Source organism: Pseudophryne corroboree, chromosome 4 (genome assembly GCF_028390025.1).
Source record: "Pseudophryne corroboree isolate aPseCor3 chromosome 4, aPseCor3.hap2, whole genome shotgun sequence".
In the NCBI taxonomy this organism is placed as follows: Eukaryota; Metazoa; Chordata; class Amphibia; order Anura; family Myobatrachidae; genus Pseudophryne; species Pseudophryne corroboree.
Window position 1 is genome coordinate 172,840,197 of NC_086447.1, and position 12,224 is coordinate 172,852,420.

General features: G+C 45.7%; 1 protein-coding gene across 1 annotated transcript in view; it reads left to right on the forward strand.

Annotated features, from left to right (window-relative positions):
- LOC134909106 (uncharacterized) overlaps window positions 1-12,224 on the forward strand; it is a 272,045-nt gene that overhangs the window by 206,015 nt on the left and 53,806 nt on the right. Inside the window, exons 21-22 of the mRNA XM_063915544.1 lie at window positions 11,147-11,297; window positions 11,434-11,579. Coding sequence (XP_063771614.1) covers window positions 11,147-11,297; window positions 11,434-11,579 — 297 coding nt within the window. The remainder of the gene's footprint in view (window positions 1-11,146; window positions 11,298-11,433; window positions 11,580-12,224) is intronic.

The following is a 12,224-nucleotide window of genomic DNA, read 5'->3' on the forward strand; positions in this document are numbered from 1 at the left end:
GAAAAACCAGCCCTTCTCATACTAGTCACACAAATGGAAGCCTTTATCCAATTCATATTCACATATACTGTCTGTCTTGATAACGTACAATAAATCTATATATTGTGTAGGAGTACTGAAACACGAAACTGACGCTAGGGTTGCAGCGGCTTCTACTGTCTGCACATGCACAGCGCGACCATGACGCATATTTAAGGAGTTGGGTAATAATTGCTTAACTCCTTAAATATCTGCATTGCTTCCATTCTGAATCAGGCCCTATGTTCTCTTGTGTGTACTATCTCTTCATTCTGAGTCTGTTCATGCTAATGAGCTCAGTTGTAATGAGTTACCAGACCCCTGCAAGGTATATAAGTCCTGTTACTACACTGACAGTGACTGGGGCACTGTTCCTCTGTCTAACCATGCGTTGTATACGTGGATCTGATCTTGCTTTAGCCTACAGCCAGTCTTTATCACCTTGCACTTATCACTGCTTTATCATTTCTCCAGGCTTAGTCAGTCAGTCGGCAGAGTCAAAAACTGCAGAGATGTCAAGGAGGATGTATGTAGAAGGGACCATACAAATTAGGCGAGAGCAGATCGTTGGTCACATTAGTTAGGGCATTCTCTGTGGAGCACAGAGGGCAGAAGCACGACTGTAGAGGGTTGATGAAAGAGTAAGAATATTAAAGGGTTTTAGACAATGATACTCAAACTTCTAAAATAGTTTGGTAACAAAGAGGAAGAGAGAAACAGAGTGGCAGTTTGAGAGAGACTTATGGCTGAGAGATAAAATAGAAATTAACAAATTTTTGATGATGGAAGGGAAAGTGCCAGTAGAGAGGGGGCAGGTTAAGTGAGAAGAGGAAGAGAGAAAAGCACAGACACATTTTCTCTAATAGGAGATAAATAAATAAGCGCGATTAGCAGAACAGAAGAGAACAGGGGCGCTTTAAGAGAGGAGGAGGCCCATGTTCAGCCTCCTCCATTCAGGACCCTTCCTCTCTGCCGGCAGTGCTGAGAGTCTGAGCACTAGAGGGCTCAGACTCTACTGCGCATGCGCAGATCTCTGGGAAAATGGTGCGTTGGCCATTTTCCCTGATATTTCTCTACTGTGCATGCGCAGAACTCCGTAAAAATGGCAGGTGAGCCATTTTCACTGTGTTATAACAGTGCTGCAGATGCCGGCGCTGGACTCCGGAGGGGTGAGTATTTTAAAAATGGGTGCAGCGTGTGCAGTGGGGGCCCCCTCTGGACTCAGGGGCCCATGTGCACCGCACACGCTACACCCATTATAGAAACTCCAGTGGAAGAGAATGTTATCATGGGGTATTCTACCTAGACAGAAGAGACTGCTTGATGGATAGGTTCAGTCTTGTATTTGCAGTAGGTGGTGAAGTCTACAGCAGTGGGGGTAGAAGGAGGGAGTGGTGGTGGTGGGCAGAGAAGAGAGTTTACAGTGGTAAGATACTGTGGATGGATATTGAATGGATAATGTCTTCAAAAAAAGGAGAGCAATGTAAGAACAAAGTGAGCAATATCCATATGTGCATTTGTTACATGTGAAAGCAATTCCTCATAGTCGTATTTGCTAAATGTCCATGTGCTCTCCTTCATAAATGAATGTAACCAAGGAATGGAGTTACCATTTACTCATTCAAAACCTCTTCCTCCTGTGAAATGTCCACTGACCAGTTTTATGTGGTTTACTCTTTTTTCCTGGCAAACAAAAATTCTACATTAGAGGATCCTTTTAAATTCAAGACTTTGGGATAACTCTTTCTATATCTGTGCACTTCCATCTTTGTCAAATGCATTGATAATATTTTGCTATTTCTACACCAAAATAACATTTAGGAAATGTGAAACAATGTTATTAAATTTAGAAACAACATATTAGACCATCAATGCAAAGAGGACACAGCAGTGGTGGAGGTCACTATGTCAAACAGCCAACCAACATGACAATATTTTGAAAAGCGCCAGCACTGGTATGAGATGGGCTAGTAGGATAAGCTAGCTCACAAAGTTTCAACATCAGGGGCTCAATGCAGCAGTCTGTGAGAATCAGGACGTGTGGGATTTCATGTGACTCGTAAATGATTGATGCTTTAAAAATCCAGCCAGACATGTACGAAATCCGGCACTTCCTGCTTCTCGCAGGCTATTACATTTAGCCCCAGGTGTTATAAATTCAAATTATGCCAAAAATCCATGTATTTACATTCTTCTCCCATTAGGGTAGACTTTTACTAGAGATGAGCGCCGGAAATTTTTCGGGTTTTGTGTTTTGGTTTTGGGTTCGGTTCCGCGGCCGTGTTTTGGGTTCGACCGCGTTTTGGCAAAACCTCACCGATTTTTTTTTTGTCGGATTCGGGTGTGTTTTGGATTCGGGTGTTTTTTTCAAAAAACCCTAAAAAACAGCTTAAATCATAGAATTTGGGGGTCATTTTGATCCCAAAGTATTATTAACCTCAAAAACCATAATTTCCACTCATTTTCAGTCTATTCTGAATACCTCACACCTCACAATATTATTTTTAGTCCTAAAATTTGCACCGAGGTCGCTGTGTGAGTAAGATAAGCGACCCTAGTGGCCGACACAAACACCGGGCCCATCTAGGAGTGGCACTGCAGTGTCACGCAGGATGTCCCTTCCAAAAAAACCTCCCCAAACAGCACATGACGCAAAGAAAAAAAGAGGCGCAATGAGGTAGCTGACTGTGTGAGTAAGATAAGCGACCCTAGTGGCCGACACAAACACCGGGCCCATCTAGGAGTGGCACTGCAGTGTCACGCAGGATGTCCCTTCCAAAAAACCCTCCCCAAACAGCACATGACGCAAAGAAAAAAAGAGGCGCAATGAGGTAGCTGACTGTGTGAGTAAGATAAGCGACCCTAGTGGCCGACACAAACACCGGGCCCATCTAGGAGTGGCACTGCAGTGTCACGCAGGATGTCCCTTCCAAAAAACCCTCCCCAAACAGCACATGACGCAAAGAAAAAAAGAGGCGCAATGAGGTAGCTGACTGTGTGAGTAAGATAAGCGACCCTAGTGGCCGACACAAACACCGGGCCCATCTAGGAGTGGCACTACAGTGTCACGCAGGATGTCCCTTCCAAAAAACCCTCCCCAAACAGCACATGACGCAAAGAAAAAAAGAGGCGCAATGAGGTAGCTGACTGTGTGAGTAAGATAAGCGACCCTAGTGGCCGACACAAACACCGGGCCCATCTAGGAGTGGCACTGCAGTGTCACGCAGGATGTCCCTTCCAAAAAACCCTCCCCAAACAGCACATGACGCAAAGAAAAAAAGAGGCGCAATGAGGTAGCTGACTGTGTGAGTAAGATAAGCGACCCTAGTTAGTGGCCGACACAAACACCGGGCCCATCTAGGAGTGGCACTGCAGTGTCACGCAGGATGTCCCTTCCAAAAAACCCTCCCCAAACAGCACATGACGCAAAGAAAAAAAGAGGCGCAATGAGGTAGCTGACTGTGTGAGTAAGATAAGCGACCCTAGTGGCCGACACAAACACCGGGCCCATCTAGGAGTGGCACTGCAGTGTCACGCAGGATGTCCCTTCCAAAAAACCCTCCCCAAACAGCACATGACGCAAAGAAAAAAAGAGGCGCAATGAGGTAGCTGACTGTGTGAGTAAGATAAGCGACCCTAGTGGCCGACACAAACACCGGGCCCATCTAGGAGTGGCACTGCAGTGTCACGCAGGATGTCCCTTCCAAAAAACCCTCCCCAAACAGCACATGACGCAAAGAAAAAAAGAGGCGCAATGAGGTAGCTGACTGTGTGAGTAAGATAAGCGACCCTAGTGGCCGACACAAACACCGGGCCCATCTAGGAGTGGCACTACAGTGTCACGCAGGATGTCCCTTCCAAAAAACCCTCCCCAAACAGCACATGACGCAAAGAAAAAAAGAGGCGCAATGAGGTAGCTGACTGTGTGAGTAAGATAAGCGACCCTAGTGGCCGACACAAACACCGGGCCCATCTAGGAGTGGCACTGCAGTGTCACGCAGGATGTCCCTTCCAAAAAACCCTCCCCAAACAGCACATGACGCAAAGAAAAAAAGAGGCGCAATGAGGTAGCTGACTGTGTGAGTAAGATAAGCGACCCTAGTTAGTGGCCGACACAAACACCGGGCCCATCTAGGAGTGGCACTGCAGTGTCACGCAGGATGTCCCTTCCAAAAAACCCTCCCCAAACAGCACATGACGCAAAGAAAAAAAGAGGCGCAATGAGGTAGCTGACTGTGTGAGTAAGATAAGCGACCCTAGTGGCCGACACAAACACCGGGCCCATCTAGGAGTGGCACTGCAGTGTCACGCAGGATGTCCCTTCCAAAAAACCCTCCCCAAACAGCACATGACGCAAAGAAAAAAAGAGGCGCAATGAGGTAGCTGACTGTGTGAGTAAGATAAGCGACCCTAGTGGCCGACACAAACACCGGGCCCATCTAGGAGTGGCACTGCAGTGTCACGCAGGATGTCCCTTCCAAAAAACCCTCCCCAAACAGCACATGACGCAAAGAAAAAAAGAGGCGCAATGAGGTAGCTGACTGTGTGAGTAAGATAAGCGACCCTAGTGGCCGACACAAACACCGGGCCCATCTAGGAGTGGCACTGCAGTGTCACGCAGGATGGCCCTTCCAAAAAACCCTCCCCAAACAGCACATGACGCAAAGAAAAATAAAAGAAAAAAGAGGTGCAAGATGGAATTGTCCTTGGGCCCTCCCACCCACCCTTATGTTGTATAAACAAAACAGGACATGCACACTTTAACCAACCCATCATTTCAGTGACAGGGTCTGCCACACGACTGTGACTGATATGACGGGTTGGTTTGGACCCCCCCCAAAAAAGAAGCAATTAATCTCTCCTTGCACAAACTGGCTCTACAGAGGCAAGATGTCCACCTCATCATTATCCTCCGATATATCACCGTGTACATCCCCCTCCTCACAGATTATCAATTCGTCCCCACTGGAATCCACCATCTCAGCTCCCTGTGTACTTTGTGGAGGCAATTGCTGCTGGTCAATGTCTCCGCGGAGGAATTGATTATAATTCATTTTAATGAACATCATCTTCTCCACATTTTCTGGATGTAACCTCGTACGCCGATTGCTGACAAGGTGAGCGGCGGCACTAAACACTCTTTCGGAGTACACACTTGTGGGAGGGCAACTTAGGTAGAATAAAGCCAGTTTGTGCAAGGGCCTCCAAATTGCCTCTTTTTCCTGCCAGTATAAGTACGGACTGTGTGACGTGCCTACTTGGATGCGGTCACTCATATAATCCTCCACCATTCTTTCAATGGGGAGAGAATCATATGCAGTGCCAGTAGACGACATGTCCGTATCCGTAATCGTTGTCAGGTCCTTCAGTCCGGACCAGATGTCAGCATCAGCAGTCGCTCCAGTCTGCCCTGCATCACCGCCAGCGGGTGGGCTCGGAATTCTGAGCCTTTTCCTCGCACCCCCAGTTGCGGGAGAATGTGAATGAGGAGATGTTGACAGGTCGCGTTCCGCTTGACTTGACAATTTTCTCACCAGCAGGTCTTTCAACCCCAGCAGACTTGTGTCTGCCGGAAAGAGAGATCCAAGGTAGGCTTTAAATCTAGGATCGAGCACGGTGGCCAAAATGTAGTGCTCTGATTTCAACAGATTGACCACCCGTGAATCCTTGTTAAGCGAATTAAGGGCTCCATCCACAAGTCCCACATGCCTTGCGGAATCGCTCCGTGTTAGCTCCTCCTTCAATGTCTCCAGCTTCTTCTGCAAAAGCCTGATGAGGGGAATGACCTGACTCAGGCTGGCAGTGTCTGAACTGACTTCACGTGTGGCAAGTTCAAAGGGCATCAGAACCTTGCACAACGTTGAAATCATTCTCCACTGCGCTTGAGACAGGTGCATTCCACCTCCTATATCGTGCTCAATTGTATAGGCTTGAATGGCCTTTTGCTGCTCCTCCAACCTCTGAAGCATATAGAGGGTTGAATTCCACCTCGTTACCACTTCTTGCTTCAGATGATGGCAGGGCAGGTTCAGTAGTTTTTGGTGGTGCTCCAGTCTTCTGTACGTGGTGCCTGTACGCCGAAAGTGTCCCGCAATTCTTCTGGCCACCGACAGCATCTCTTGCACGCCCCTGTCGTTTTTTAAAAAATTCTGCACCACCAAATTCAAGGTATGTGCAAAACATGGGACGTGCTGGAATTTGCCCATATTTAATGCACACACAATATTGCTGGCGTTGTCCGATGCCACAAATCCACAGGAGAGTCCAATTGGGGTAAGCCATTCCGCGATGATCTTCCTCAGTTGCCGTAAGAGGTTTTCAGCTGTGTGCGTATTCTGGAAAGCGGTGATACAAAGCGTAGCCTGCCTAGGAAAGAGTTGGCGTTTGCGAGATGCTGCTACTGGTGCCGCCGCTGCTGTTCTTGCGGCGGGAGTCCATACATCTACCCAGTGGGCTGTCACAGTCATATAGTCCTGACCCTGCCCTGCTCCACTTGTCCACATGTCCGTGGTTAAGTGGACATTGGGTACAACTGCATTTTTTAGGACACTGGTGAGTCTTTTTCTGACGTCCGTGTACATTCTCGGTATCGCCTGCCTAGAGAAGTGGAACCTAGATGGTATTTGGTAACGGGGGCACACTGCCTCAATAAATTGTCTAGTTCCCTGTGAACTAACGGCGGATACCGGACGCACGTCTAACACCAACATAGTTGTCAAGGCCTCAGTTATCCGCTTTGCAGCAGGATGACTGCTGTGATATTTCATCTTCCTCGCAAAGGACTGTTGAACAGTCAATTGCTTACTGGAAGTAGTACAAGTGGGCTTACGACTTCCCCTCTGGGATGACCATCGACTCCCAGCAGCAACAACAGCAGCGCCAGCAGCAGTAGGCGTTACACGCAAGGATGCATCGGAGGAATCCCAGGCAGGAGAGGAATCATCAGAATTGCCAGTGACATGGCCTGCAGGACTATTGGCATTCCTGGGGAAGGAGGAAATTGACACTGAGGGAGTTGGTGGGGTGGTTTGCGTGAGCTTGGTTACAAGAGGAAGGGATTTACTGGTCAGTGGACTGCTTCCGCTGTCGGCCAAAGTTTTTGAACTTGTCACTGACTTATTATGAATGCGCTGCAGGTGACGTATAAGGGAGGATGTTCCGAGGTGGTTAACGTCCTTACCCCTACTTATTACAGCTTGACAAAGGGAACACACGGCTTGACAAATGTTGTCCGCATTTCTGGTGAAATACTTCCACACCGAAGAGCTGATTTTTTTGGTATTTTCACCAGGCATGTCAACGGCCATATTCCTCCCACGGACAACAGGTGTCTCCCCGGGTGCCTGACTTAAACAAACCACCTCACCATCAGAATCCTCCTGGTCAATTTCCTCCCCAGCGCCAGCAACACCCATATCCTCCTCATCCTGGTGTACTTCAACACTGACATCTTCAATCTGACTATCAGGAACTGGACTGCGGGTGCTCCTTCCAGCACTTGCAGGGGGCGTGCAAATGGTGGAAGGCGCATGCTCTTCACGTCCAGTGTTGGGAAGGTCAGGCATCGCAACCGACACAATTGGACTCTCCTTGTCGATTTGGGATTTCGAAGAACGCACAGTTCTTTGCTGTGCTTTTTCCAGCTTGAGTCTTTTCATTTTTCTAGCGAGAGGCTGAGTGCTTCCATCCTCATGTGAAGCTGAACCACTAGCCATGAACATAGGCCAGGGCCTCAGCCGTTCCTTGCCACTCCGTGTGGTAAATGGCATATTGGCAAGTTTACGCTTCTCCTCCGACAATTTTATTTTAGGTTTTGGAGTCCTTTTTTTACTGATATTTGGTGTTTTGGATTTGACATGCTCTGTACTATGACATTGGGCATCGGCCTTGGCAGACGACGTTGCTGGCATTTCATCGTCTCGACCATGACTAGTGGCAGCAGCTTCAGCACGAGGTGGAAGTGGATCTTGATCTTTCCCTAATTTTGGAACCTCAACATTTTTGTTCTCCATATTTTAATAGGCACAACTAAAAGGCACCTCAGGTAAACAATGGAGATGGATGGATACTAGTATACAATTATGGATGGACTGCCGAGTGCCGACACAGAGGTAGCTACAGCCGTGGACTACCGTACTGTACTGTGTCTGCTGCTAATATAGACTGGTTGATAATGAGATGTAGTATGTATGTATAAAGAAGAAAGAAAAAAAAAACCACGGGTAGGTGGTATACAATTATGGACGGACTGCCGAGTGCCGACACAGAGGTAGCTACAGCCGTGGACTACCGTACTGTACTGTGTCTGCTGCTAATATAGACTGGATGATAATGAGATGTAGTATGTATAAAGAAGAAAGAAAAAAAAACCACGGGTAGGTGGTATACAATTATGGATGGACTGCCGAGTGCCGACACAGAGGTAGCTACAGCCGTGGACTACCGTACTGTACTGTGTCTGCTGCTAATATAGACTGGTTGATAATGAGATGTAGTATGTATGTATAAAGAAGAAAGAAAAAAAAAACACGGGTAGGTGGTATACAATTATGGACGGACTGCCGAGTGCCAACACAGAGGTAGCTACAGCCGTGGACTACCGTACTGTACTGTGTCTGCTGCTAATATAGACTGGATGATAATGAGATGTAGTATGTATAAAGAAGAAGAAAAAAAAACCACGGGTAGGTGGTATACAATTATGGACGGACTGCCGAGTGCCGACACAGAGGTAGCTACAGCCGTGGACTACCGTACTGTACTGTGTCTGCTGCTAATATAGACTGGATGATAATGAGATGTAGTATGTATAAAGAAGAAAGAAAAAAAAACCACGGGTAGGTGGTATACAATTATGGATGGACTGCCGAGTGCCGACACAGAGGTAGCTACAGCCGTGGACTACCGTACTGTACTGTGTCTGCTGCTAATATAGACTGGATGATAATGAGATGTAGTATGTATAAAGAAGAAAAAAAAACCACGGGTAGGTGGTATACAATTATGGATGGACTGCCGAGTGCCGACACAGAGGTAGCTACAGCCGTGGACTACCGTACTGTACTGTGTCTGCTGCTAATATAGACTGGATGATAATGAGATGTAGTATGTATAAAGAAGAAAGAAAAAAAAACCACGGGTAGGTGGTATACAATTATGGACGGACTGCCGAGTGCCGACACAGAGGTAGCTACAGCCGTGGACTACCGTACTGTACTGTGTCTGCTGCTAATATAGACTGGTTGATAATGAGATGTAGTATGTATAAAGAAGAAAGAAAGAAAAACCACGGGTAGGTGGTATACAATTATGGATGGACTGCCGAGTGCCGACACAGAGGTAGCTACAGCCGTGGACTACCGTACTGTACTGTGTCTGCTGCTAATATAGACTGGATGATAATGAGATGTAGTATGTATAAAGAAGGAAAAAAAAACCACGGGTAGGTGGTATACAATTATGGATGGACTGCCGAGTGCCGACACAGAGGTAGCTACAGCCGTGGACTACCGTACTGTACTGTGTCTGCTGCTAATATGGACTGGATGATAATGAGATGTAGTATGTATAAAGAAGAATGAAAAAAAAACCACGGGTAGGTGGTATACAATTATGGATGGACTGCCGAGTGCCGACACAGAGGTAGCTACAGCCGTGAACTACCGTACTGTGTCTGCTGTGACTGGATGATAAATAATTATATAAAATATATATATATATCACTACTGCAGCCGGACAGGTATATATTATATAATGACGGACCTGCTGGACACTGTCTGTCAGCAGAATGAGTTTTTTATAGAATAAAAAAACACCACACAAGTCACACGACGAGTGTTTAACTTTTTCAGGCAATCACAATATAGTATACTATACTGGTGGTCAGTGTGGTCAGGTCACTGGTCAGTCACACTGGCAGTGGCACTCCTGCAGCAAAAGTGTGCACTGTTTAATTTTAATAATATGTACTCCTGGCTCCTGCTATAACCTATAACTGCTCCCCAGTCTCCCCCACAATTAAGCTGTGTGAGCACAGTCAGATATTATACATAGATGATGCAGCACACTGGGCTGAGCACAGATATGGTATGTGACTGAGTCACTGTGTATCGTTTTTTTCAGGCAGAGAACGGATTATATTAAATAAAACTGCACTGGTGGTCACTGGTCAGTGGTCAGTCACTAGTAAACTCTGCACTCTCTAGTACTCCTAAGCTCCAGTAAATCAAGTGTCTCTGTCTCAATCTCACTCTCTCTCTTCTAATCTAAATGGAGAGGACGCCAGCCACGTCCTCTCCCTATCAATCTCAATGCACGTGTGAAAATGGCGGCGACGCGCGGCTCCTTATATAGAATCCGAGTCTCGCGATAGAATCCGAGCCTCGCGAGAATCCGACAGCGTCATGATGACGTTCGGGCGCGCTCGGGTTAACCGAGCAAGGCGGTAAGATCCGAGTCGCTCGGATCCGTGTAAAAAAAGCTGAAGTTCGGGCGGGTTCGGATTCCGAGGAACCGAACCCGCTCATCTCTAACTTTTACAGGGGCTTTACTGTTTTAGGATTTGTATAAAGAAGCAGGATGTTGCCCATAGATAAAATGCTGCATTATATTTGTTTTTTTATGTTTCTAGTCATTCCCAAATAAATATTTGTCCCTCTCTCTAAATGTCTCCAGCAACATTACTAACACAGATATAAGTAATGTTTTCCTTATACCTCTTTTTCATCTAAATGTATCTGTAATGGCTTCCATGATTTCTGGTTACCCTATACCCATCCTAGCATACCACTTTGTCTGTAACCTGCTCCTGTACTGTATGTGCTGCATGCTTGTAATAAAGTAACAGCCTCTAGAGAATTCTACTCCTTGCACAGAATAAGGACACAATAACTAGACTGAAGCTTTGTTTGCACTTCTAGGGGAAGGTTTAGCATAGCTTCTAAAAATTAAAAGTGTATGTGTTACCCATAGCAACCAATCAGGTTCTGTCTATCATTTCTCTTTTGCATTCTAGAAAGTGGTAGACAGAATCTGATTGGTTGCTATAGGCAACGCCTCCACTTGTCTTGTCCTAGTCTAGATTTAGTGCTTTACGATTATTTGTATTTATTTTTTATATTGATCATAGAAACAACACTGTAACCTATTCAGCTCCCAATATGGGAAACATCTGCTCTTCGAAGACAGTACCAAGAGTTTGATTCCCCTTCCATCAATAATGGACGCTTTCCTGTTTTTGGGGGCAGATTGGTTTCATGACATGAAAGCACTGACAGTGGGTGAGTAACACATCTGTGAATAGATCGCCCTGCTGTGTAATACACTGTATAAATGAAATAAATATTCACAGTCACATAACAGACAACAATGCAAACTGAACCTGTTCTGACACTTTCATATTTTTATTAATAAAAGGACATCACACTTCCAATAATACAGTGCGCTGGTGTACACAAAGCAAAGCGGAGAAGAAGAAGTGTGATGACTGGTCTTCTGTCAGCGGTGGGGCCATTTCATGTACAGAGTCGTCCTCTGTAAACGAGTGTATTGTACAGATTATGGTGAGTTGCAGAAAACATCTGTAAATCTATTACAATATAAGACAGTTATGAAGCACAAAATAAACTGATCACTCTGCCAAATCATCACTGAACCTGCAGTGTGCTGTGATTGTGCAAATATACAGAGACTTCTATCAAGTTACATGCATATTAGAGATGTGCAGAGGGCATTTTTCGTGTTTTGTGTTTTGGTTTTGGATTCGAGTCCACAGTCGTGTTTTATTTATTTATTTATTAACAGTTTCTTATATAGCGCAGCAAATTCCGTTGCGCTTTACAATTTGAAATAACAATAACAAACTGGGTGATAACAGTCATAGAGGTAGGAAGGCCCTGCTCGTAAGCTTACAATCTATAGGGAAATAGGCATATGTACACAAGGAAAGGTGCTATCTATTGCATAGAATGAGAAGACATGTGAGGATATGTGTGGACTGTAAAGAGTGGATGTAATTTGATAGGAAGGTTTTGGATTTGGACGCGTTTTGGCAAAACCACCCTTTCGGGTTTTGAATTCGGATGCGTTTTGGATTCGGGGGATTTTTTAAAAAACCTCAAAAACAGCTTAAATCATAGAATTTGGGGGTAATTTTGTTCCTATAGTTTTATTAACCTCAATAACAACAATTTCCACTCATTTCCAGT